The sequence below is a fragment of the Aethalodelphis obliquidens genome, unplaced genomic scaffold (genome assembly GCF_003676395.1).
Source record: "Aethalodelphis obliquidens isolate GAN/ISIS:26980383/991018 unplaced genomic scaffold, ASM367639v1 scaffold85, whole genome shotgun sequence".
Taxonomy (NCBI): domain Eukaryota; kingdom Metazoa; phylum Chordata; class Mammalia; order Artiodactyla; family Delphinidae; genus Aethalodelphis; species Aethalodelphis obliquidens.
Genome location: NW_020838029.1, coordinates 1,543,420 through 1,571,230, shown reverse-complemented (window position 1 = coordinate 1,571,230; position 27,811 = coordinate 1,543,420). Strand labels below are relative to the sequence as shown.

Here is a 27,811-nt window from a genome sequence, read left to right as displayed (position 1 = left end):
GTATGGAGGTTCCTTAAAAAACTACAAATAGAACTACCATATGACCCAGCAATCCCACTACTGGGCATATACCCTGAGAAAACCAAAATTCAAAAAGAGTGATGTACCAAAATGTTCATTGCAGCTCTATTTACAACAGCCCAGAGATGGAAACAACCTAAGTGCTCATCAACAGATGAATGGATAAAGAAGATGTGTCACATATATACAATGGAATATTACTCAGCCATAAAAAGAAATGAAATTGAGCTATTTGTAATGAGGTGGATAGACCTAGAGTCTGTCATACAGAGTGAAGTAAGTCAGAAAGAGAAATACAAATACTGTATGCTAACACATATATATGGAATCTAAGAAAAAAAAAAGTCATGAAGAACCTAGATGTAAGTTGGGAATAAAGACCCAGACCTACTAGAAAATGGACTTGAGGATATGGGGAAGGGGAAGTGTAAGCTGTGACAAAGTAAGAGAATGGCATGGACATATATACACTACGGGACATAAAATAGATAGCTAGTGGGAAGCCGCCACATAGTTCAGGGAGATCAGATCGGTCGTTTGTGACAACCTAGAGGGGTAGGATAGGGAGGGTGGGAGGGAGGGAGTTGCAAGAGGGAAGAGATATGTGAACATATATATATGTATAACTGATTCACTTTGTTATAAAGCAGAAAGTAACACACCATTGTAAAGCAATTATACCCCAGTAAATATGTTAAAAAAAAAAAAAAGAAGATGTGGCACATATATACAATGGAATATTACTCTGCCATAAAAAGAAACGAAATTGAGTTATTTGTAGTGAGGTGGATGGACCTGGAGTCTCTCATACAGAGTGAAGTAAGTCAGAAAGAGAAAAACAAATATCATATGCTAACACATATATATGGAATCTAAGAAAAAAAAAGTCATGAAGAACCTAGGTGTAAGTTGGGAATAAAGACCCAGACCTACTAGAGAATGGACTTGAGGATATGGGGAAGGGGAAGGGGAAGCTGTGACTAAGTAAGAGAATGGCATGGACATATATACACTACCAGACGTAAAATAGATAGCTAGTGGGAAGCCGCCACATAGCTCAGGGAGATCAGCTCGGTTGTTTGTGACAACCTAGAGGGGTAGGATAGGGAGGGTGGGAGGGAGGGAGTTGCAAGAGGGAAGAGATATGTGAACATATATATATGTATAACTGATTAACTTTGTTATGAAGCAGAAACTAACACACCACTGTAAAGCAGTTATACTAGAATAAAGATGTTAAAAAAAACCTTTATTTAGCAACAGTTAGCTGTAAGGGGTACTCATAAGTAAAGGATAGAAAGAGAGGGGCCTTAAGAGTCTATCAGCAACAGAAAAGTAGGTAGAGACTTCTGCTGCTAATTTGTATTTCTGAATTCTCCACATGAAACCACCAATTCAGTTGAGCCTGTGACTTGAAGATGAGGTACATAGGATCTAGAATAATTCCTTCCCACCATCCCTGCCTATGTCTTCAACTCAGGGCCTTGATCTAACCACACTCCTGTAACACACAGGTCTTCAGGCCTGACTACACCTTAAACATACCATATTTCAAACGAAACCCACAATCCTCCCCAAATTCTGATGACTACACTTTCAATCCTATCCAACAGGCTATTAACACATACCTTAGTCTTATGTAACTTGACATCCATCATTACTAATTCGAGTTTTTTAAGTAAAATAAGAAAAAAATAAAGTAGCAAAGTGTTTTTAAGTATTTTGTTTCTGTTTTTTGTTTGTTTTTAGAAAAAAAGTAGTGAAATAGAAAAAACAGTGAAAAAGGGAGTTTGGCAGGATTTATTCCTGTTAATAAACTAGGGTGCTAAATTAACACTCCCCAGCCTGCTGCTTAATATGTAGGTGAGTCAACAATATCACTGCTTCCCCTAGATATCCCAAACTGTATCTCACAGCTCACATTTGGGGCTTATACCTCTTTTACAGGTTATAAGGGGTCCAATAAGGCCAGTAGCAATGTCTCGTGGAGCATCTACGTGAGAATGATAGATCCAGGTGAGGCACGCTGGGTCAGCATCAGTGGGTGCATGGCCTTCTGGAATGGTCCAGTTGTAGATGTGGCTGCCTCCCGGGGGAACAGAGTCATCAGCTTTCAGCCAACCAGAGGAACCATCTGGATATAAGGATCCTAGAAAATGAAATTGCATATGTTTAGTCCCAGGGTGAGTGAGAAGGAGCCTGGCAGATGTAGAAGCCAGGAGAGGGACGTATGGAATACCTAGTTCCAGTCTTGTGGAAGGTAGAGTTCTAAAGTTCAGCACAGTGTTCCTCACAACCTAAGGAAGGCACAGATTCAGGTAATATCTAGCCAAGAAACCTAGACCTCAAATCAACAGTGGGTAGAATGCTAGCAGCCCTTGGGGAAGGAGCTATGACCATAGAAAGTGCTATACAGCCTAACCTAGTAAGGCTCTAGTGCAAAGCCAATGGAGGCAAGAGAGAAGAAAATATTCCCTTCCTTCAAGCACTCACTTTGAAAAACAGAAAGCAGACAATCACAGAATTTCCATTTAAAAGCAACTTAGTGATCAATTGATCTATTCCCATGTTATGAAAGAGAAAACAGAGGAAAAATAACTTGTCCACAGGGAGTTAATGGTCAAGTCAAGACCTTCTGAGTTTGCTCTCTATTCCCCTCACTCACCGTTGTGTCAGTACTATAGGCCATTGGGCCTGGGATAGTAGGAGATACAGATGAGTAAACTGATCTCCCTCTTAAGAAAAACAATGGGCCTTTTGGAAGACTGTGGCACAAGAATGCTCCCTTACATTCACAGAACACCCCTCTCTTTTCAAAACACAGTCAAATATTTTACGGAAATGCCATTCAAGTAATTCTTTGTGATAAAAGGTAAATTGAATCTCTACATTCTTAATGAAGAATTTGAGGTTCAGAGAGGGACAGTGACTTGCCCAAAGTGACAGCGTGTGAATAGCAGAACTGATAACAGTACCCAGCCATATTTTCTCTGAGGAGAGTCCCTGCCACTTCAGATCAAAAAGGAACACTATCTTCATTCCCAGCTCCTCTCCCATGGCAGTAAAGATAAAGCGATATTTGTTGTAGGTAGGAGAAAAAGGATGGGCTGATTTACCTTCTGAGTCTTTCTCATAGAAAACACCATGGGGGTGGATTGTGTAGGGACGAGTGGCAAAATTCTTCAGGTGGATAAGAATAATATCTCCCACCTCAGCCTTCAACACTGGCCCCAGGAAGCCCAGCCAGGCTGGCTGAACCATTTCATCCATGTATGAACCATCCCTGTATTCCTTGTAGATGGTCTTCTTGTAGCTGCTCCCTATTCGGTTCTTGTCAGACTTCAGGAAGTTGGAAGCTACTCTGGGAAGGAAGGAAAGGGAAAGTCACAATTTTGCCTTTTTCCAGAGGTGGCTGACCAAAATGTGTCCATCTTTGTTTAGGGCAAAACAAGAGGAAATGGGATTGTACTGATCAAAACATGAAATCTTTACGTTAGAATCTAATTGTTAGACAATGAGAAGTATTAAGTTAAACCATATGAATTTGCTGATATTTGAGCAATTTTAACCTACAAAATAGACAATTTCACTCAGTAAATCCTAATATATAATAATGTGGAGGCAACCAACTATGGACAGACTCTTTTTAAGTGATCAACTCCCTATCCAGGTGGCCTAACTTAGTGCTGCCCTTCTGTATATGGGAAGTCTTATAACATAGTGGTTAAGTTCACAAACTCTGGAGCCAGGGAGTTTCAATTAAATGCCAATATTGCCATTTGCAAATCTGTAGGACTTTGAGCAGGTTACTTAACTTCTCTATGCATATTTTCTCCATCTGTAAAAGGAGATAACCATGGTACCACTTATTACTGGTGACTAAAATAATTAAAATACATAAAGAATTTAGAAAAGTACCTGGAAAATAGTAAAATCTTAATAAATGTTAACTATTACTTCAAGGTATTGGAGAAGGGGATAACAAAGTTATCCCTCAAAGATACTTTTAATACAGACTCTGTGACGCCAAAACTAGATGAGTAGAAAAATGATTTGTTAAAAAAGAGAGCTGTTTTTCTTACTCTAATTCTTCCTAGAGAGCTCTGAGATGTTACAGTCAACTTTGGAAAACTTTGAGGCTTTGGAGAGACAAATCAATTCATGATCACAAAAGATTTTTTAATACATAAATTCGATTTTTTTCAATGGGCATTTGTGGAACACCTGCAAAGCTCTAAAATCAAGAAAGGTTAATCCTGGGCTTCCCTGGTGGCTCAGTGGTTGAGAGTCTGCCTGCCGATGCAGGGGATACCGGTTCGTGCCCCAGTCCGGGAAGATCCCACATGCTATGGAGCGGCTGGGCCCGTGAGCCATGGCTGCTGAGCCTGCGCGTCCAGAGCCTGTGCTCTGCAACGGGAGAGGCCACAACAGTGAGAGGCCTGCGTACCGCAAAAAAAAAAAAAAAAGAAAGGGTAATCCTGTAGGATCTGTGAGAGGCAGAATGGTGAGAAGAGTACCAGCTTTGCATCCACATTACCCAGGTTCAAATCCTAGCTGTCCGTTTACTAGCTCTTGGACTTGAGCAAGTCATTTGATCTCCCTGAGCCTCAGTTTTTTCATCTATAAGATGAGAATATTCATACTCACCTCCTAAAGTTTCTGTAAGAATTAGGTGGGACAAAGTATATAAATTTCTAGTACAGTACCTGTCACAAAGTGTTACATAAGTGATAGCTATTGCTGTTATTTCCTTGATTGTAAGGCTGATCTTATTTTTTCTCATTTTTACATATCTTAAATCAGTATAGTTCCACTGAACTATGGCAGCATACATATACTACACACATCTTACAAACACTGTATATATATCATGTTTTTTCTTGCTTAAAAGCTAAATACCTATTATTAAAAGAGCATTGTGGATATCACCTTAGAATCAAGGCAATGTGGAATGACCTTTAGGACCCTAAAAATACTTAGGCATCTCACTGTGGAAAAGCGAACTCCATATGGGATACTGGCTCCTGAGTCAACTAGTTGCCTTCTCAGGAAATGTATCACTGGGCTTATGGCCCAGAGAGATCAGGAGCTGGCTGCAACCACACCCTGGGGAAAGGTCTTCAAGAGCTACCTATTGACCTCAAGAGTGCCCCTCCCTAACTCCATCTTTAATTCCACAAGAGATTAAACCTACGTGTCACTGTCCAGAGGCTGGTTCGTGATGACATTCCTTCCCTTAGGAGCATAGTTCCACTGCACGTCCTGGATGCCCAGATAGTAGACTCTAGTGGCCCCATCAGTCAGTCGGGGCCACAAGGGTTGCACGAACAGCAGAGCCCATAGAAGATGGCCTGGCTCCATGGCCCACATTACTCTGGGAAACAGGCAAATGAATAGCTGTCGGTATAGAAGACAGAGAACAAAGGGGCTTTGCATGTGTCTCGAAAAGTAAAGAGGCAAGAGCCAGACTGAGTGACTGAGAAAACAAAAACCGATTAGCCTAGAATCTCTGCCTTACCTTTTTCCTTTCAACAAGTGTTCAAGGATCTCTACACATTGGACTTTGGAGGGCAAAGTTAAAAATCACTTGTACTGACAATTGTGTATCACTTTCTTCAGAAGAGAAATCTGGATCCATTTTCTTCAGCAATGTAGAAAGAAGAATATACTCTAGCCCAAAAATTAGGAAACAGGCATCAGTAGCCCAAATGAGCCACTGACTCACTCGGTACCCAAATCAGGTCACTAATTCTCCCTGTGTCTCTGTTTTCACCATTGTCACTTTCCATCCTCTATGAACTGTGTTTAAAAACAAATGAGAATTCACCAAAATACATTTATTAGGATGTTCATAGACCCAAACTGGAAACAGTCAATATGTCCATGAACACTATAATGGATGAGTAGATGATATTTTATTCATATAATGGAATTCTATATAAATGGTAATGAGCAAACTAACACTATACATGAAAATATGGATGCCTCTCACAAATACAATGGTGCAGAAAGAAACGAGACACAAAGGGTACATATTGTATGATTTCATTTATATAAAGTACAAAATCAGGCAAAACTAATCTATGCTGTTAGAAGCCAGGATAATGTTTTCTCTTAAGGTAGGGATCAGTGACTAGTAAGGCAGAGGAGGAAGGCTTCTAGGAAATGTTCTGTTTCTTGATTTACTTACTGGTTACATGGGTACGTTCAGTTTGTGAAAATACACTGAGCTGTGAACTTAGCACATTTATCAGAAGAAATGTTCTCTGCTGGTTCTCTGCCATGCACAAATCCATTTAATGTGTCCAATCTTGAGTCAGAGTTAGAACTAAGCTTCTAACCTTTCATTCTGATACATCAGCCAGGCAGTTAGACTTTTGGGGGCTGATATGAAGCACTCAGTCATACTATACACAGCCACAGTCAATCCCAGAAACACAGGTGACATAACATAAACACAAATATACATACACTTGCATGCATATACATAGACACATGCAGTCTTATCTAAAAGCAGAGATGCAGACACTTTCATCCACACTAGAACCACAGTGTCACACAGAACCTTAGTCACTTTCAAAATAATAATAACCTACAATGGAAAAGAATCTGAAAACGTATATATATATATATATATATATATATATAACTGAATCTCTTTACTGTACACCAGAAACACAACATTGTAAATCAACTATGCTTCAATTAAAAAATAATAAAAATAAATATTTATAGTGTGTGCATGACATGTCAGACATTGTTCTAAGTGCTTTACAGATTAAATCATTCAATCTTCACAGCAACACTATGAAGCAGATGCCATTATTATCCCCATATTATAGAAGGAGAAACCGCAGAACAGCAGTATAAGATAATTTGTCCAAGTTTACCTAGTTAACAATCAGTAGAGTTGGGTTGTGAGCTCAGGGAAGTATAGGTCCAGTGTCTATGCTTTTTTTTTTTAATTGAAGTATAGGTGACTTACTATATTATGTTAGTTTCAGGTATACATGTTCGTAATTACCATACTATACTACTTTTCACAAAATATACTTGCACACACAGAAAACATGTACAGACATATCTTGCTTTATTGTGCTTCACTTTATTTCACTTCACAGACATTGTGTTTTTTACAAATTGAAGGTTTGTGGCAATTCTGTATTGTCAGATGATGTTTAGCATGTTTTAGCAGTAAAATATTTTAAAATTCAGGTATGTACATTTTTAAAGATGTAATACTATTACACACTTAATAGGCTACATTATAATATAAAGATAACTTTTACATGCACTAGGAAACCAAATAATTGTGTGAAGATTTATTATGATATTAACTTTATTGCTGTAGTTTGGAACCAAACCCACAATATCTCCAAGATATGCTTGTATATGCCTATAGCTATAGTTATATCTGAGAAAACCCCATACATTCTGAAACATGCAATCATATGTAGTTGTGATCACTTCCAGAAACAGACACATATATTCATATGGGCAGAGATACATCTAATCAATATAATTCATGATGATGATAATAATGGTGGTAACTATCATTCATGCAGAAATTACTACACACTAAATGTGATGCTCACTTTTTTATATATAAATTATTTCACTAAATCCTCAACCTAAGCACATGATATTAGGGACAATTAATCAAAAATAGAAAATCAAAAATATGCACAGACTCACATGTGGATAGGAAATCCCCAGATATTTACCCTGATTGATAAACAGAACTACAGATTTCCCTACATATTCTCAGACCCCTCCACACAAAGTAGTGGCCCAAGTGTGTAATCCCCAGTCTTCATATGACATTTGGAAGAAAGCCCTTGATATGTGGGAGGACCTGTTTTTGGATTCCTCTTCCTAAAACCTGGCTTTCCTACTGACCAATTGTGTAGCCTTGGATGATATTTAGCCACTCTGGACCTGTTTTCTTATCTATAAAATATATCTAATAATATAAGCCTTGGAGAAGTAAATTAGAAAATTACATGTAAATTCCCCAGTACAATTAGTGCTTAGAACATAACAGACAGTAAATGTTGGTTTTCTTCCTCTTCCTTCTCCATCCTGGTGACAGTTTGTTAATTTATCCTTACTGTCTCCCACACATCTTATGTTCTATATTTCAACTCTAAGGGCTCCTAACTGCTCCAGAAGACCCACTCTAGCCTCTCCATATCACTGTTCTCTGAAGAACTATTTACTCTCTATAACACCCAAATACATGAAGTGAAACTTTGTATTATTATTTTCTTTGTCTCATAAGCTGCCTCATGAACTGTCTTTATTTACCAGATTGGACTATAAACTCCTTGAGCGTGGATGTCACATCTTAGAGGTCTTTGTGTAACTACTGGCAGATATGGTGATGGGGGCCCTGTAGGTGTAACATAAACAGCTACTGCTAAAGTGACATAAAACAACATAGACATACATTTTCCCACCAGTTGACTTTAGTCAAGTTCGCCACTGGTTCAAAGAGTAACCTTAGTGAGCCCCAGTTTTCTCATCTATAATATAATAGAGCTGGACTATAACTTACTTTTGGGGGGTCATGGATCTTCAGGAATATAATGAAATGCAAAAACACAGAACTACAAAAATGTTTTATATAAAGAGCTCTCAAAGAGTCTTTCTAGCTCTCACATTCACTGATGAAATACAGGTGCATTCACATGCACCAACATATAGTACCACATATGTATACACAAATATCATGTCCTCAGCAAGGAGGGAGTGTCCTTGATTCAATGAGAATCTGAATGCAACATGCACCTCTTTCAAGCTTCCTTATCAAAGAGGTGTCAGCAAGGCTGTTGTGCCTTAAACTAACGTAGAGAGAAAACTGTCCCAGGTAAGAGTTCCACAATTGAAGAAGCACATTGTTAACTTGGAAATATTCCCAGAAAAGACTGGTATTGAACTTCAGCAATAAATGAAAAATCATTCAAAGGGTGACTAATGACCAAAAGGACTAGATAATAGAACCTGGGAAAAAATGCAACTTAGCATTTGCCTAGCACTTTCCACTGTACAGTATGTTTTTCATATCTTCCATATTATTTAATTCTCACATTCTTGTGAGATAAGGATTTTCTTCCCCATTTTGCATTGAGGACACAGGCTTTGGAATCAGATTGCCTAAACAAATCCTGGCTTCGCTTTTCCTAGCTCTGTGACTTGATAAACTGCTTCACTTCTCAAGCCATAGTGTCTTGATCTTTGAAATAGAATTTATATTATTTGCTACATCTCAGAGTAGTTGTGAGGATTAAATGAATTAAGATCTGTAAATGAATAGAACACAAATAAGTACTCAAGTGCACAAGAGATCAAAAAGTATTAGTGGCTATGATTATTACAGACAAGGAAATAGCTTTAGAAATGAAAATTGCCAGATTCACAAAGCTTTAACATTTTATGGATAGCCATAGCACATACACACTCATAAGTTCCTATATACAATAGCACATTGTAAGCATATAGGCACATGTATATGGCTGAGATTAATTTCTTTGGAAGGAAAATGATATATGAAAAGAACCAGAACTTTTGAGTCAGATAAACTTAGGTTTGAGTGCTGTTTTCAGCTGCGTTTGAAAGAAATAGCACCAAGGACTTAGTAGGTATCTGATAAGTATAAGTTTTCACTTCTTCTAGTCACTAACTTCCCTTTTTATTCCCAAAGCTGCATTTGTTGTTGCTACTTTTATTGTTGTTTTTTTAAACTTGGTTTATCATTATAAAACAGAAGAAAGGGAAAGCCCATAACATACTTTTAGAATCACTTGGATATTTCATGGTAAAATTGAAAGTCTTTAGACTCTAGGAAAATAGATTCTAGTTATGAATTCATCATTTATTAGTTGTATGACATGGAAAAAGTCACCTAGTTTCTTGAGCCTTGATTTCATCATCTCTTAAATGGAAATAATCTCTGCTTCAGACTCTCTATTAGTTTGCTATGAAGATAAAATGAGATGAAGGATTTGAAAGCCCTATATAAACTTTTCACTTGGACAGGGCTATTTTTTTTCAGCTGAGCCCACAGGAGGAGGTCTTATAGAAAGGCCAGACTGAGGAGGAAAAATAAAAGGGAAAGGTAAAAGGAGAAATGAAATAAATTGAGCAAGAATCCTGGAGGAAAGTGAAAAAAGAGGGCAAAAGGAGGAGGTGCTCAAAGGAGGAGAGAGAAAGAGAGAGAGAGAGAGAGAGAAGGGATTTCTGGGATACTTCTAATTAGACATAGTTTAGTCAGTGTACACTGAGACTAGTCAAAACTTCCTTTCCTGGCATCCCAATGTTACCTGGGCCTGGTCTCCATCATCCATGATAGTTTTCATCACTGTTTTCCCTAGAATTTGCAAGTTGATCCTTTAATGAGACAATGCTCTTCACTCTGAGTTTGAATAGACTGGTCTGGACACTCTCATCCTAGACAAAGGATCACTCAGCTGGACACAGAAATGCTGAGCTATCCTTGAGGTTTCATCTCCAATTTCAGAAGTCTTACTAATAGAACCCTCCATCAAGATTGACCTTTTGGTCCTCCACTTTCTTAATGCTGTGTGGTTTTTTATTTACCTTGTGACTTAAAATAGGGGATTTTCTCACCTTCAGAGGGTATGGGACTTTACTGGAAGGGAAAATGGGGAGAGTGTTTAAAGTCTCAAAAGAGTAGTACAAGTACAATTTATATTATTTTTTAATCATTGTCACTGTATCTTAGTATGTCAGAGATGGGAAAATGGAGGCCCACAGAGGAAGAGACTCACCTGAAATCCTGAGAGCTAGTACTAGAACCTAAGATCCTCTAGCCTGGCAATCATGTCCAGTATATTATCACCATACTGTTCCTGGGACAATATGATTTCACTACATATTTGCATTTGTATTAAGGAGGTTTCTTTATTTCCTCACACCCCAGTTGTGGTATAATAGAAAGTATACTGATTTGAAACTAGAAAGGCTGGATTCAAATTCTCTTTCTTGCCTGTAATAGCTATGTGACCTTTCAACAAGTCACTTTCACCTATTTGAGCCTCAGTTTTCTCATCTAGTTGGGGGTAATATTTATTTCACAAGATTGTTTTGAGGCTCAAACAAAATAATGGATATATGAGCCCCTAGCAAAGGGCTTAGAATACAGTAGATGCTCAGTAAAAAACTGAATGTATTTTAGATACATACATCCACAAAGACCTTTAGAAACTATATTTTTTCAATCCCTGATGTGACATATAGAAAACTGAGACCAGAGAGATGAAGGGGCTTGCTCAAAGTCAAGCAGCCAGTTACTGGCAAAGCCAGAATTTGAACCCATATTTTCTAAAATATTTCTTCTACTTAGGCACTAAGTGTGAGAAATAATTCAGATTTTAAGCTGATAGCTTAGTTCAGCTATAATTTACTGCCTTACTTTGTGCCAATCTGGATCTCAAAGTATGAAACTAAATGATCATTTTTAAGTGCTTGAGCTTCCCATTTATGTAGTCCTCAGATCCATTACTTCAATAAACCCCACAAACTGTGAGACAGAAAATGAGCACACTATTTCAACAGGAAAATTAACTACTCTCTACAACTCCAGGATCGTCTCTGAAACAGCTGAGCCAGTGTGGTCCTGGCCATTTTGGTGAGAGGAACAAAGAGAGCGTATTGTCCACTTTAACTTTCCTGCACACCAAGCCATGCTTCCTCCAACTTCTCAGCCACTGACTTTCTCTTCTAGTGGCCCAGGATTCCCCTAAACCAAGCTGAATAAAGGTTTTCTTCAAAGAAAGGGAGGCAAGGTAGGGTTTGGAAAGAGAGGGGAAAAAAGCTTACCTTTGCTGCAGAAAACACTTCCATATTCATGTCAGTGGCCTAGTGATGCTAAGCTGCAGACCCCAGCATGAGTCTGCCAGCCCTGCTCAGTCTGTATCCTGGGTTACAGAGCCTTTCTCATAAATAAAGTCCGGGGCTCCAATTTGGCTGGTATTACTGGAGAGGGGTGAATGGAGGCTGGGGCAGTTCTAGGTGACCTCTTTTCCAGAAACTAAACTGCTGGAATGTCTTGTTCTGGGCCTGGTTTGGTACAAAACCCGGGACGGTTCTTTGACCATATCCGGTGTTTTCCAAATCCCGGTTAGGATCTCCAGAGGAATTACAAGAGGGTGGGCTGCACTTCTCTTATCTCAGCTTGCTAGTTGGTATTTGCTGAGAGGGGGAAGGAAATGCACTGTCACTGTAGCCAGTCAAAACTCACAGGATTCCAACAGCCTCATTTAAGGAATAGGGCCCTCTGCAAGGGTTACAAGATGTGAAAAGAGCCCCCATCCCCATCAACATTTTCCTTTGTTGTGAAGTACAGTTATCAGCCCTTCTAATATTCTGAGGCCATGGTTGCTTGGTAATAGAGAAAAATAAAACTGGTAATAAAACAAAGAGCTTTCTACATGCCAGTCCCTATGTTAACCACTTTTCATGCATTCTCTCATTTAAGTTTCACAATTATTCTGTGAAATGAATATGCTAATTCTCCTTATTTTACAGCTGAAGGAAAGCAGGCTCCGAGAGAGAAAGTAACAGTTCAAAGTCAAACAATTAAGAAGTAAAAGGCGGGGTGGGGTGGGGTGGGGGATGGGGGGTGGGGGGGTGGGGGGTGAATTTTACTGGGTCTGTCTAGACTCTTAGCCACCACACGACCACACTGTGCTACTTCAGGGAGAATCACAGAGAGCCCTTTTGCAAGGAAGGAAGTGACTTCACAGTTATTGAGTGCCTGCAGTCCACCAGTCACTGCTAGATTTTTTAAAATGTACATTAACTCTGCCTCTGCCGTTTTTATCAGCTGCTAGGGTGAAACCCCAGGGCTGTATTACTCACATTTTCCATCGAGGAGACCGGATGTAGCTACAAGATAGCCTGGATTAACATAAGTCAACATCCTAAAAACTAAGAAGACCCAGAAGAATTGGAAATATTAAATTTAATAAAAAAGGAACTAATAAAAATAGCAAAACGGGGCCCAAAATTTCTGGGTGAAGCTGGAGTCTGGATTTGTTTAAAACCAGAGTCCATCTTTGTTCCTGTTAGAAAGAGACAGTAATGAAAAATCACTGGTCTGAGTCAAGTGACCTAGGTTCCAACCCCCGCTTGCTCTTGCAGTAATCAGATATGTGGCATTGGCTCAGGCCCTTCTCTTCTTTGGGCCTCAGTCTTTCCATTTGTACAATGAGGACCTTAAACTAGGTAAGGACCCTCTCAGCTCTATAAATTTACATATCTAGGATTCCATGAAGAAGGCACATTCTTTTTTTTTTTTTTTTTTTTTTTGCGGTACGCGGGCCTCTCACTGTTGTGGCCTCTCCCGTTGTGGAGCACAGGCTCCGGACGCTCAGGCTCAGCGGCCATGGCTCACGGGCCCAGCCGCTCCGCGGCACGTGGGATCTTCCCGGACCGGGGCATGAACCCGTGTCCCCTGCATCGGCAGGCGGACTCTCAGCCACTGCGCCACCAGGGAAGCCCAGAAGGCACATTCTTGATATTAAGAGTAGAAGAAAAAGAGATTTTAAAGATGCAAAGTGTAAGAAAAGAATGGGTGCAGAGTAATTCGTGGAGAAAAGGTAGAGAACTCCATGCCTCTTTAGAAAGGACTGCATCTACCCACCAGAACCAGGTATAGGAAGGAGAAAGGTATGATGGCAGTTCCACCACCTAGTATCCTTACTTTGTGATGGGGTAATCTTGGCTAGGAGCAGATGTTGTTCCCCAGGCAGTCTCAACACATTTTTCTCTCCTGGATTTAAAGTGTCTGGAGCAGGGTCCAGGGAGGAGGAGTTTCAAAGACTGAGCCAGTGGGGCAAAGTCTGGGTCATAAACCAATGAAGGTGCTTAAAGGTGCCTAGACATTTAGGAGCTGCCCCCACAGACTGCACCCCAGGCTAACCCAAGTAGAAGCACCAATAGGGAGAAGGCAGGAAGCACATTTCTTCAGCTCCTTCAGAAGTTATCAGTGATCAAGGGAAGCTGGATCAGGCCACAGCAGCCCGATCTGTCTCTCCCCCAACTTAGCACAGATGTAGACCTTGAAGCTAGAGTGGGAATGTGGAGACCAAACCCATTAAGCTGGGATCTAAGTCCAGGCTTAAAGGCATTTATGACAGGGAGGGGTAGGGATAAGGCCTGTGTTCTGACTCACAAAAGACAACAATAAACAGGTCTTATGGACACACTTGAGTCAACATAGTGAAGACTGCAGGAGGCCAGCTAGGCTAGGTTTCTGAGCCTGTATTATTCATTCAGCAATTCACTGAAAGGGCACAGAGTACCTACTTCTGCAAATCCTGGGCATATTTCTAGTGCCTTTCCTCAAGGATCACCTAAAAATGGTTTAAGTTGATACCTATAGACTAGGATGGTAAACTATTTCTGTCAAAGGCCAGTTAGTAAATATCTTATGTGCAGAACATACAGTCTCTGTCTGTCATAACTATTAAAATAGGCCATTGTAGCATGCGGGGTATATCTATATTCCAATAAAAGCTAATTTACAAAAACAAGCAGCAGACCAGATTTGGCCCATGAGTTGTAGTTTGAAAACCACTGTAATATAGACATTTACAATAAGACAACATTATTAAGAGTGTGGAAACTAGAATCAGACATCCTAGATTGAAATCCCAATTCTGACACTTCCTGATTCTGTGACCTTGGAAAAGTCATCTAATTCTTCTAAACTTCAGTTTTACATCTGTGAAATAGGGATAATAGTACCTATTTTATAGGGCTGTTATAAGGACTGAAATAAAAGTTTACATGTGAACTATTTAACAGAGTGACTGGTACATAGTAAATGCTCAAAAATGAGTTATCATTTTAAAATGTTTAATAAAGAAATCTAAATTCTTCTGTCCTGATTCTTAGAAAATAAGTTGTATTAATTCAGGGAGAAAAGGAAGAGTGTTTCAAGAATCCTAGTTTTAAGTTTTAGTTATGCTACAAAAGAAAACACAGTGATCTTGGATAAGTCACTTTGCCTTTATGGGACTCAGTTCCATCACCTGTAAAATGGAGAAGATAGTCTTGACTTGTCATTTTTCAAAATTATTTTTGGTGGCAAAACTATTTCCCCAAAGAGAATCTTATAGTAAACCTCCACTATCTATGGAAGTCTCATCTTTCCTGTGGAGCACTACAGGCAAGTTAGGAGGGAGAAAGGAAATGGGCAGGGATGAGGATACCCAGGGACCTACTCATTTGTATGCCTGCCCATGCAGACAATGTGGTTAACCCTGGAGCACAAGTAAGGACCTTCATTAACACTAAAAGCATGTTTGAGTAGCACAAGACCAGAATGTGCTTAAGCATTCTTCAAGTCTTAAATTCTGTCACTAACCCATCCCTTCATTTTTTCATTTACTCAGTCAATATTTCCATGTTATCTGTGTATGGACAATCACAAGGGCATGGCCCTGGGATGTCTACAAAGATGAGAAGATCACAGGGAACTTCATGCTAGGGAAAGGCTATCCAGTGTGAGAAGCATGGGGTTTGGAGTCAAAAACACCAGGATTGGTATCCTGGCTGGCTCCTTCTGAGTTGTGTGACATTGGGCAAGTCACTTAACCTTTCCGGCTCTCTGGTACCTCATCTGTAAAACTGGAACAATAACACTTCCATGACTGAAACATTGTGAGGATTAAATAAGCTGCAATTTGCATGAACCCTTGGAACAGTGCTCAATAACTTAGGGACTGTCAATAGATATTCCTTTTCTTCCCATCTTCCCCACAGTGAAATTTAGTGGCAGCATTAGTTGCCTTGTGAAAATAAAAAGCCCTGAGCAGTGCCCTGGCATAGCCAGTCTACCATTTTATCTCAGGACTCTGATGAACTTGCCCTTAGCAGTTTTTAAAAAAAGGGACTCTGGGAAAAGACTGAGGGATGCAGGGAGGAAGAGAGGAAGGGGTTTTCCCCTAGAGACCACACCTCTGAAGACACCATTCTCCCTTTTCATTACCCACCACCACTTCTCACCAGCAGGCTCTATCATGCTTTGAAAGGATTGATCTACACTGCTGTGATGTGTTTCCTTGGCTCCCTCAGGGCACACTGTCTAGTTCTTGAGCTGTGGTTCTTGAATTCGACTTGTTGCTTTCTTAAGTCTTCTAAGGCAGTGGATCTCACACTTGGGCATGCACCAGAATCCCTTGGAGTGTTTGTTAAGAAACTGAATTTCTGCTTCAGTAAATCTGGGGTGAGGACCAATAATTTGCATTTCTAACAAGTTCCCAGGTGATTCTGATGCTGTTCATCTGAAGACCACACTTTAAGAACCACTGCTCAGGGCTAAGGGACTCTGGCTCTGAAGCTTACCCCCCTGCCAGCTAACTTGCACTTGTAGACTGATTTCGACAGCTCTCAACAGTCTTGGTACTCAGGTATCCAATATTTGGCTCTAGGTCAAAAAGTATATTTCCTTTAGCTTTCTGGTACCTCATTCATCTGCAGTCTCCCTGAGTGTCCTTCCAACACCTATTTGCCCACTCCCTTTACCTCAGACCCTTCTTGCCTGCCTGAGTAAACTTCCCTTTCTCCTCCACACTCAGTTAATATGTCTTTTTTCTGGCTGCCATCTTTGAACAGCTCTATAAATGGCCTCAGCTTCTCCTTCCACCTCTCCTCTATATTCTCATGTGGCTTCCTGATTGTGGGCTATGGGCACAGACAGTGAATCTGTGAATCTTGGCTCTGCCTCTCCCTGAAGTATGTGATCATGGGAAGGTACCTGAGTTCCACAAGCCTCAGTTTGTCATCTGTAAAATCAGGCTGTGAAAATAAAATGTAAAAATGTCTATAAAAAGAGCTAGTGCAACACCTGTCACATAGTAAGATATCAGTAAATGTTAGTCTCTTTTTCCTTACTTTCTCTACTTTTCTCACTCCAGCCTACCACCTCTGCTACTAAGGAGCTGGCAACAAGTAAGAAGGATAAAACAATGAAGGAATAAAAAGCCTTTAATTAGTATAAAATAACATAGTAAGTGAGAGAAGGGGGGCCTATACAAAGTGTTACAACAATTAAGAGAAGGAAGAAGTCATTTTTTTTTCTTTTTTTTTTGTGGTACACGGACCTCTCACTGTTGCGGCCTCTCCCGTTGCGGAGCACAGGCCCCGGACACTCAGGCTCAGCGGCCATGGCTCATGGGCCCAGCCGCTCAGCGGCATGTGGGATCTTCCTGGACCGGGACACAAACCCGTGTCCCCTGCATCGGCAGGTGGACTCTCAACCACTGCGCCACCAGGGAATCTCAGGAAGAAGTCATTTTCAATAGGTGTGTGTCAGGATAAGCTTCATAAATGACTGAATGATATCATTTTCCCTCCCACTCCCATTTCTCAAGCCAGAAATCTGAATGTCATCCAAGATTCCTGCCTTCTCCCTCACTATCCACACCCATTTCATTGACAAATCTTGACATATTTATATTTTAAATATCTTTTGAATCCACCCACTTTTCTCCATCTCCACTGCCATAGCCGTGATCTGAGCCATGCTCATCTCTTAATTGAATCACTGTAATGACCTCCTCATTGTTCTTTTTGTCTTCATTCTTGCCTCCCAAAATCTGCTCTTCAAATAACAACCAAAGCTATTTTGTCCAAAACACAAATGTATATTTTCCCCCTACTTAAAATCCTCCAAAGTGCTTGCCTTATTGATTGAAGTTAGAGTAATATGGAGATTAACAGGGCTCTTGGGTAAGGATAACATTTAAACTGGTGAAATGTTCCTCACGTGTGTGTGTGTGTGTGTGTGTGTGTGTGTGTGTATGCGCACATATGGAAATATCTCCAAGATATATCATTAAGTAAAAGATAAGGTACAGAACAATGAGCATTTTGTGTTTCCTTCATTCACACACACACATACTTCTATGTATATACTTATATAGGAGAATAAGGAATTTTTCTTCTGGAAATCATCACAAAAATATTTTTAACAGTGGTTTTCCTTCAGGGAGAGTGACCTAGTTGGGGAGGAGCATGAATTTCATTTTTTACTTTGAACTGTTTGAATTTTCAAACCTCATACATTAATTGTTTTTTTAAAGATTATCTAGAAAGTGAATATATACTGACTTTTGTTTCTTTCTTTGTATTCCTATGTATAAGAAAATTATAACTGTTATATTGAGAAAATTAATGACTTCTCATTTTCTCTAGGATAAAGGTCAAACTCTTTAGCATGGCTTATATGGCCCTTTGTAATTTAGCTCCTCCTACCTAATCTTTCTAGCTCACTGTTTGTCGTTCCTCACCTCATACTCTGTGTTCCACCCATACTGGAGTTCTATCAGTTTGTCCGTTTTCCAAGGTACTACATGCTTTCTCTTACCTCCAGACTTTATATGTTGTTCTACCTGGCTCAAACACTCTTCACTCTATTATTCTTACCACTCATCTTTTGGGTCTCAGTTTAGAATTCCCTTCCTCCAAGTGGTTTTCCCTGACTTCCTGTGTTTCTCAGTTAGGTGGACCTTCCATGTGCTCCCCAAACACAATGTGTATTTAACCAGAGTTTATTGAAATTCCTTGTTTAACTGCCTGTCTTCACAGCTTATAATAGAAACCCTCTGAGTTCAGGGATCACATCTTTCTTGCTTCCCATTGTAGCCTCAGAGCCTAGCACAACACTTCATATAGACTTGGTGCTCAATAAACATTTGCTAGATGAATGAATGATGAACAAAGTAATCAATAAGACACTCTTTGGGCATGGTCAGCAAAATCTTAAGAGAAAACAGCTGCATTCATAACCTTCATTTGGGAAGATGACTTAGGTGGGACTTTTCCAGTTTTAAGGTTGGCTTAGTTGTACTTGATAGTTTCACTATTTGACCAACAAGTCTGTTACCAAAACGTCCTGTGTGTCTGTCACTGCCAGTCCCTATGCTTTTCGAATTGACCCATTGTAATGAGCCTGGCCCAGTTCCTCTAAGCACCTAACCCCCAAATCCACCTGGGGTACCTCAGGTTAGAAGAATAGTGAGCAAAAAAGGCCTCAGAAGGCATGGATGGTGTTTACTTCCATATTAGGTTGCTTCCCAGGGCTCTTAAAGGAGCTGCATTTACCTGTTTTATATTCTGGGTTAAGCAGCCATGTAGACCTTCATTCAAAGAAACTGTTCTTAGCAAAATAAATCAGAAAACTCCCAATACAACAATCTTTCCTTATGACTATACAAACTCTGTTTGGATGCCTCCAATAATTGAGAGCTCACGATCTCCCAAGACAACTCATTCAACTTCCCAGTTATTTTCCTTATATTAAATAGCTAAATATTTGCCTTTCTCTACCTTCTGTTTATTGGTTCATTTTTCTACTGAATTTAGGACTCCTGAGCAAAAATTCTAGTCAATGTCATCTGACCTCTTTTTAACAGCAAAAAACTAGCTGTCTTGTGGACAATATTTCCTCTCTTGGGCATGTACAATGCAGTGCTGACTCCCAGGTCTCATCTTTTCTTTGTTCTCATGTCAATATTTTCTTCATTCCCAGAGAATTATGGTAGGAAATGCCACATTCAGGAGATCTTCAAGATGGCGAAGTAGTAAGACATGGAGATCATCTTCCTCCTGACAAATATATCAGAAATACATCTACATGTGGAACAACTCCTACAGAACACATACTGAATGCTGGCAGAAAACCTCAGACTTCCCAAAAGGCAAAAAACTCCCCACATACCTGGGTAGGGAAGAAGAAAAAAGGAAAAACAGAGACATAAGAATAGGGACAGGACCTGCACCTCATGGAGGGAGCTGTGAAAGAGGAAAAGTTTCCACACACTAGGAAGCTCCTTCACTGGCAGAGATGGGGGTGGGGAAGCTTCAGAGCCACAGAGGAGAGCACAAGAGCAGGGGTACATAGGGAAAAGCGGAGACATTCCCGCACAGAGGATCTGTGCCGACCAGCACTCACCAGCCTGAGACGCTTGTCTCTCACCCGCCAGGGCGGGTGGGACTGGAAGCTGAGGCTCAGGCTTCAGAGGTCAGATCCCAAGGAGAGGACTGGGGTTGGCTGCATGAACACAGCCTGAAGGGGGCTAGTGTGCCACAGCTAGCCAGGAGGTTGTCCAGGAAAATGCCTGGAGATTCCTAAGAGGCAAGAGATCATTGTTTTGGGGGTGTATGAAGAGAGGGGATTCAGAGAACCGCCTAAACGAGCTCCAGAGACTGGCTTGAGCTGCGGCTATCAGTGAGGAACACAGAGACAGACATTAAATGTTAAGGCTGCTGCTGCAGCCAACAAGAAGCCTGTGTGCAAGCACAGGTCTCTAACCACACTTCCCTGCCCAGGAGCCTGTGCAGTCTGCCACTGCCAGGGTCCTGGGATGCAAGGACAATTTCCCTGGGAGAACACATGGCACGCTTCAGGTTGTTGCAACATCTTGATGGGCTCTGCCGCCGCAGGCTCGCCCTACCTTCTGTACCCCTCCCTCCCCCCGTCCTGAGTGAGCCAGAGCCCCCTAATCAGCTGCTACTTTAACACCGTCCTGTCTGAGCAAAGAACAGATGGTCTCAGGCAACCTACATGCAGAGGTAGGGCCAAATCCAAAGCTGAACCACAGGAGCTGTGCAAACAAAACAGAGAAAGGGAAATATCTCCCAGCAGCCTCAGGAGCAGTGGATTAAGTCTCCACAGTCAACTTGATGTATCCTGCATCTCTGGAATACCTGGAAAGAAAACGAATCATCCCAAAATTGATTCGGTCAATTTTGGGAGCTACTGTAGGCTTAGGGTTTGCTTTCTGCCTCTAATTTTTTTCTGGTTTTAGTTTATCTTAGTTTAGTATTTAGAGTTCATTGTCATTGGTAGATTTGTTTATTGATTTCATTGCTCTCTTCCTTTTTTTTTTACACATAGATATGCATATATATTTTTCCTTTTTCTCTTTTTGTGTGTATGTGTATGCTTCTTTGTGTGAGTTTGTCTGTATAGCATTGCTTTTACCATTTGTCCTAGGGTTCCCTCCATCCGTTCTTTTTGTTTGTTTTGTTGGTTTTAGTATAGGTTTTAGTGCTTGTTATCATTGGTGGATTTGTTTTTTGGTTTCATTGCTCTCTTCATTCTTTCTTTTTTTATTACTTTTAATTTTTTTAAATTTTTTATTTTAATAGTTTTATTTTTCTTCTTCCTTTCTTTCTTTTTTTCTCCCTTTTCTTCTGAGCTATGTGGCTGACAGGGTCCTGGTGCTCCAGCTGTGTGTCAGGCATGTGCCTCTGAAGAGGGAGAGTGAAGTTCAGGAAATTGGTCCACCAGAGAAATCCCAGCTCCAAGTAATATCAAACGGCAAAAGCTCTCACAGAGATCTGCATCTCAATGCTAGGACAAAGCTCCATTCAACAACCATCAAGCTACACTGCTGGAAACCCTATGCCAAACAACTAGCAAGACAGGAACGCAAACACACCCATTAGCAGAGAGGCTGCCTAAAATCATTATAAGGTCACAGACACCCCAAAACACACCACCAGACATGGTCCTGACCACCAGAAAGAAAAGATCCAGCCTCATCCTCCAGAAAGGAGGCAGCAGTGCCCGCCACCAGGAAGGCTAGACAACCCACTGAACCAACTATAGCCACTGGGAGCAGACACCAAAAATAATTGGAACTACGAACCTGCAGACTGAAAAATGGAGAACCCAAACACAGTAACTTAAGCAAAATGAGAATACAGACAAACACACAGCAGATTAAGGAGAAAGGCTAAAACCCACCAGACGAAACAAATGAAGAGGAAATAGGCAGTCTACCTGAAAAAAAAATCATAATAATGATAGTAAAGATGATCCAAACTCTTGGAAATAGAATGGAGAAAATACAAAAAGGTTCAACAAGGACCTAGAAGAAATAAGAGCAAACAAAAAATGATGAAGAATACAATAAACGAAATTTAAAATTCTCTAGAAGGAATCAATAGCAGAATAACTGAGGTAGAAGAATGGATAAGTAACCTGGAAGATAAAATAGAGGAAATAACTACTGCAGAGCAGAATAAAGAAAAAAAGAATGAAAAGAATTGAGGACAGTATCAGAGACTTCTAGGACAAAATTAAACAAACCAATATTCGAATTATAGAGGTCCCAGAAGAGAAGAGAAAAGAAAGGGTCTGAGAAAATATTTGAAGGTTAAAGATGAAAACTTCCTTAATATGGGCAAGTCAATAGTCAGTCAAGTCCAGGAAGCACAGAGAGTCCCATACAAGATAGAAACAAGGAGAAACAAACAAAGACACATATTAATCAAACTACCAAACATTAAATACAAAGAAAAAAATTTAAAAGCAGCAAGGGGAAAGCAAGAAATAGCATACAAGGGAATCCCCATAAAGTTAACAGCTGATCTTTCAGCAGAAATTCTGAAAGCCAGAAGGGAGTGGCAGGACATATTTAAAGTGATGAAAAGGAAAACCCTACAAGATTACTCTAACCAGCAAGGATCTCATTCAGATTCATCAGAGAAATTAAAACCTATACAGACAAGGAAAAGCTAAGAGAATTCAGCACCACAAAACAAGCTTTACAACAAAAGCTAAAGGAACTTCTCTAGGCAGGAAACAGAAGAGAAGGAAAAGACCTACAATAACAAACCCCAAACAACTAAGAATGGTAATAGGAAAATACATATTGATAATTACCTTAAATGTAAATGGATTAACTGCTCCAACCAAAAGACATAGACTGGCTGAATGGATACAACAACTAAACCCGTATATATATGCAGCTTACAATAGACCCACATCAGACCTAGGGACACATACAGACTGAAAGTCAGGGGATGGAAAAAGATATTCCATGCAAATGGAAATCAAAAGAAAGCTGGAGTAGCAATTCTCATACCAGACAAAATAGACTTCAAAATAAAGACTATTAAAAGAGACAAAGAAGGACACTACATAATGATCAAGGGGTCAAACTAAGAAGAAGATAGAACAATTGTAAATATTTATACACCCAACATAGGACCACCACAATACAAAGGCAAATGATAACAGCCATAAAAGGGGAACTCGATAGTAACACAATCATAGTAGGGAACTTTAACACCTCACTTTAACCAAAGGGCAGATCATCCAAAATGAAAATAAATAAGGAAACACAAGCTTTATATGATACATTTAACAAGATAGACAATTGATATTTATAGGACATTCCATCCAAAAAAAGCAGAATAAAATTTCTTCTCAAGTGCTCATGGAACATTCTCCAGGAGGAGTCATATCGTGGGTCACAAATCAGGCCTTGGTAAATTTAAGAAAATTGAAATCATATCAAGTATCTTTTCTGACCACAACACTACAAGAGTGGATATCAATTACAGGAAAATATCTATAAAAATTAAAAATACATGGAGGCTAAAATATACACTGCTAAATAACCAACAGATCACTGAAGAAATCAAAGAGGAAATCAAATCATTGTGTAAACACAATGACCCAAAACATATGGGATGCAACAAAAGCAGTTCAAAAAAGGAAGTTTATAGCAATACAATCCTACCTCAATAAACAAGAAACATCTCAAATAAAAAACTTAACCTTGTAACTAAAGCAGTTAGAGAAAGAACAAAAAAAAAAAAGCAAAAGTTAACAGAAGGAAAGAAATCATAATGATCAGAGCAGAAATAAATGAAAATGAAATTAAGGAAGCAATAGCAAAGAGCAATAAAACTAAAAGTTGGTTACTTGAGAAGAAAGACAAAATTGATAAACCATTAGCCAGACTCATCAAGAAAAAAAGGGAGAGGACTCAAATCAATAGAATTCGAAATGAAAAAGGAGAAGTAAAAACTGACACTGAAGAAATACAAAGGATCATGAGAGATTAGTAAAAGCAACTATATGCCAATAAAATGGACAACCTGGAAGAAATGGACAAATTCTTATAAAAGCACAACCTTCCGAGACTGAACCAGGAAGAAAGATAAAATATAAACAGACAAATCACAAGCACTGAAATTGAGACTGTGATTAAAAATCTTCCAACAAACAAAAGCCCAGGACCAGATGGCTTCACAGGTGAATTCTATCAAACATTTAGAGAACAGCTAACACCAATCCTACTCAAACTCCTACAAAATATAGCAGAGGGAGTAACACTCGCAAACACATTCTACAAGGTCACCATCACCCTGATACCAAAACCAGACAAAGATATCACAAAAAAAGAAAACTACAGGCCAGTATCACTGATGAACATAGATGCAAAATTCCACAACAAAATACTATCAAACAGAATCCGACAGCACAGTAAAAGGATCATACAACATGGTGAAGTGGGGTTTATCCCAGGAATGCAAGAATTCTTCAATATATGCAAATCAATCAATGTGATACACCATATTAACAAACTGAAGGATAAAATCCATATGATCATCTCAATAGATGCAGAAAAAGCTTTCAACAAAATTTAACACCCATTTATGATAAAAACCGTACAGAAAGTAGGCATACGGGGAACAGACCTCATCATGATAAAGGTCGTATATAACTAACCCACAGCCAATATCGTTTTCAAAGGTGAAAAACTGAAACCATTTCCACTAAGATAAGGAGCAAGACAAGGTTGCCCACTCTCACCACTCTTATTCAACATAAGTTTTGGAAGTTTTAGCCACAGCAGTCAGAGAAGAAAAAGAAATAAACGGAATCCAAATCCGAAAAGAAGAAATAAAGCTGTCACTGTTTACTGATGACATGATACTATACACACAGAATCCTAAAGATGCTACCAGAAAACTAATAGAGCTAGTCACTGAATTTGGTAAAGTAGCAGGATACAAAATTAATGCACAGAAATCTCTGGCATTCCTATACACTAGTGATGAAAAATCTGAAAGAGAAATTAAGGAAACACTCCCATTTACCACCGCATCAAAAAGAATAAAATACCTAGGAATAAACCTACCTAAGGAGACAAAAGATCTGTATGCTGTAAACTATAAGAAACTGATGAAAGAAATGAAAGATGATACAAATAGATGGAGAGATATACCATGTTCTTGGATTGGAAGAATCAACATTGTGAAAATAATTATACTACACAAAGCAATCTACAGATTCAATGCAAACCTTACCAATGGCTTTTTTCACAGAACTAGAATAAAATATTTCACAATTTGTATGGAAATGGAAAAGACTCCTATTAGCAATCTTGACAAAGAAAAATGGCTTTGGAGGAATCAGGCTCCCTGAGTTCAACTATACAACAAAGCTACAGTAATCAAGAAAGTATGGTATTGACACAAAAGCAGAACTATAGATCAATGGAACAGGATAGAAAACCCAGAGATAAACCCAGGCACATATGGTCACATTATCTTTGATAAAGGAGGCAAAATATACAATGGAGAAAAGACAGACTCTTCAATATCTGGTGCTGGGAAAACTGGACAGCTACTGTAATAGAATGAAATTAGAACACTCCTTTACACCATACAGAAAAATAAACTCAAAATTGATTAAAGAACTAAATGTAAGGCCAGACACTATAAAACGCTTAGAGGAAAACATAGGCAGAACACTCTATGACATAAATCACAGCAAGATCCTTTTTGACCCACCTCCTAGAGAAATGGAAATAAAAACAAAAATAAAAAAATGGGACCTAATGAAATCTAAAAGCTTTTGCACAGCAAAGGAGATGATAAACAAGGCAAAAAGAAACCCCTCAGAATGGAAGAAAATATTTGCAAGTGAAGCAACTGACAAAGGATTAATCTCTAAAATTTACAAGTAGCTCATGCAGCTCAATAACAAAAAAACAAACAACCCATTCAAAAAATGGGCAGAAGACCTAAATAGACATTTCTCCAAAGAAGGCATACAGATAGCCAGGAAACACATGAAAGGATGCTCAACAGCACTAATCATCAGAGAATTGCAAATCAAAACTACAGTGAGGTATCACCTCACACCAGTCAGAATGGCCATCATTAAAATATCTACAAACAATAAACGCTGGAGAGGGTACGGAGAAAATGGATCCCTCTTGTACTGTTGGTGGGACTGTAAATTGGTACAGCCTCTATGGAGAACAGTATGGAGGTTTCTTCAAAACTAAAAATAGAACTACTATACGACCCAGCAATCCCACTCCTGGGATATATCTGAGAAAACCATAATTCAAAAAGAGTCATGTACCACAATGTTCATTGCAGCTCTATTTACAATATCCAGGACATGGAAGCAACCTAAGTGTCCATCGGCAAATGAATGGATAAAGAAGATGTGGCACATATACACAATCTAATATTACTCGGCCATAAAAAAGATGAAATTGAATTATTTTTAGTGAGGTTGATTGACCTAGCATCTGTCACACAGATTGAAGTAAGTCAGAAGATAAAAACAAATACCATATTCTAATACATATATATCAATCTAAAATAAGGTTTTGAAGAACTTAGGTGCAGGACAAGAATAAAGACCCAGACTTAGAAATTGGACTTGAGGATATGGGGAGGGGGAATGATAAGCTGGGACAAAGAGAGTGGCATCGACATATATATACTACCAAATTTAAAATAGATAGCTAGTCGTAAGCAGCTGCAAAGCACAGGGAGATCAGCTCGGTGCTTTTTGACCACCTAGAGGGGTGGGATAGGGAGAGTGGCAGGGAGATGCAAGAGGGAGGAGATATTGGGATATATTTATGGCTGATTCACTTCATTAAAAAGCCAAAACTAACACATCATTGTAGAGCAATTATACTCCAATAAAACTGTTAAAAATATATATATGGTAACTTCTGAATGTATTGATTTTAGCAGTATTGCATTAATAATTAATTTCCAATATTTTTTATTTTAATTATTATTTATTCAAATTTGAAATACAAAAAAGAAAAAGAAAAGAAAATGCCACATTGGTGGCTGGCTTAACCACTGACAAGAGGAAGCAGTCATCTCCATGATATCATTTAAGGGACTCAAAAGCACTTGCACTGCCTCTAAACATGACATCTTTGTTCCGAGTAATTGAACCTAGTAGTGAGAAATATATTCTAGTACTCTCTATGCCACAATCTTATGTGTTACCTGGGGTGGCCTATTTTCCTTCTTTGGTCTTAGTCTTGTCACTTGTACAAGGAGAGCCTTGTATTAGCTGGTCTTTGAGGTCCCTTTCAGTTCTCACATCCTATATTTCCATGATTCAGTCTTTTGAATTAGAGCCCACCAGCATCAAGAAAGCTTATGCAAATGTCTGAATACTATTTATACGCCCTCTGTGTTTGCCTGAGTAAGTTTATGGGAAGTTCACCATTTGGGGAAATGAATCATGTACAGTTTCAAAACCTGAATCTTTATTCACATTCATTAAATGCAGACATTCTCACAATCCAGCATCTCTTCCAGGAAATGTGAACACAATCTAATCTCAGGATATAACCCAGGTTATAGTAGATGGGTCCCTTCTCAGCCTTAGTTTCAAAAACATTTGATCTATTCCTTTGGCTACCTGTTACTCTTTTGCAGTGTATTAGGGAGTGAGGTAGGCAAAATAATGCCTCTCCCAAAGATGTTCATATCTTAATCCCCAGAACCTATGAATATGTTACATGAACAAGAGGAATTAAGGTTGCAGATGGAATTATGGTTGCTTATCAGCTGACAACCCACCTGCAACTGAATATTTTAATTTCACTTTAATTCTCTGCCACTTCCTTATTGTGAAATTTAGGCAAGTTTCTTAAACCTCATTGTGCTTCAGTTCCCTCATCTA

General features: G+C 39.3%; 1 protein-coding gene and 1 long non-coding RNA gene across 4 annotated transcripts in view; one reads left to right on the top strand and one right to left on the bottom strand.

The window, feature by feature from the left end:
- Window positions 1-14,068, bottom strand: part of HEPH (hephaestin) — a 97,249-nt gene extending 83,181 nt beyond the window's left edge. Inside the window, exons 1-4 of one of the 3 annotated variants that reach the window (XM_027093593.1) lie at window positions 13,748-14,068; window positions 5,216-5,395; window positions 3,138-3,382; window positions 1,958-2,170 (exon numbers count right to left, since the gene is read on the bottom strand). In XM_027093593.1, the coding sequence (XP_026949394.1) occupies window positions 1,958-2,170; window positions 3,138-3,382; window positions 5,216-5,391 (634 nt within the window). In that variant the 5' untranslated portion in view covers window positions 5,392-5,395; window positions 13,748-14,068. Of the gene's footprint in view, window positions 1-1,957; window positions 2,171-3,137; window positions 3,383-5,215; window positions 5,419-11,862; window positions 12,097-13,747 lie in introns of those variants that run through there. The other 2 variants (XM_027093592.1, XM_027093594.1) reach the window with 2 other exon arrangements.
- LOC113613136 (uncharacterized) lies at window positions 323-26,594 on the top strand. The gene is made up of 3 exons (XR_003430090.1): window positions 323-365; window positions 13,639-13,643; window positions 26,481-26,594. It is a non-coding gene; the product is annotated as an uncharacterized LOC113613136 (long non-coding RNA).
- The last annotated feature ends 1,217 nt before the right edge of the window (window positions 26,595-27,811 follow it).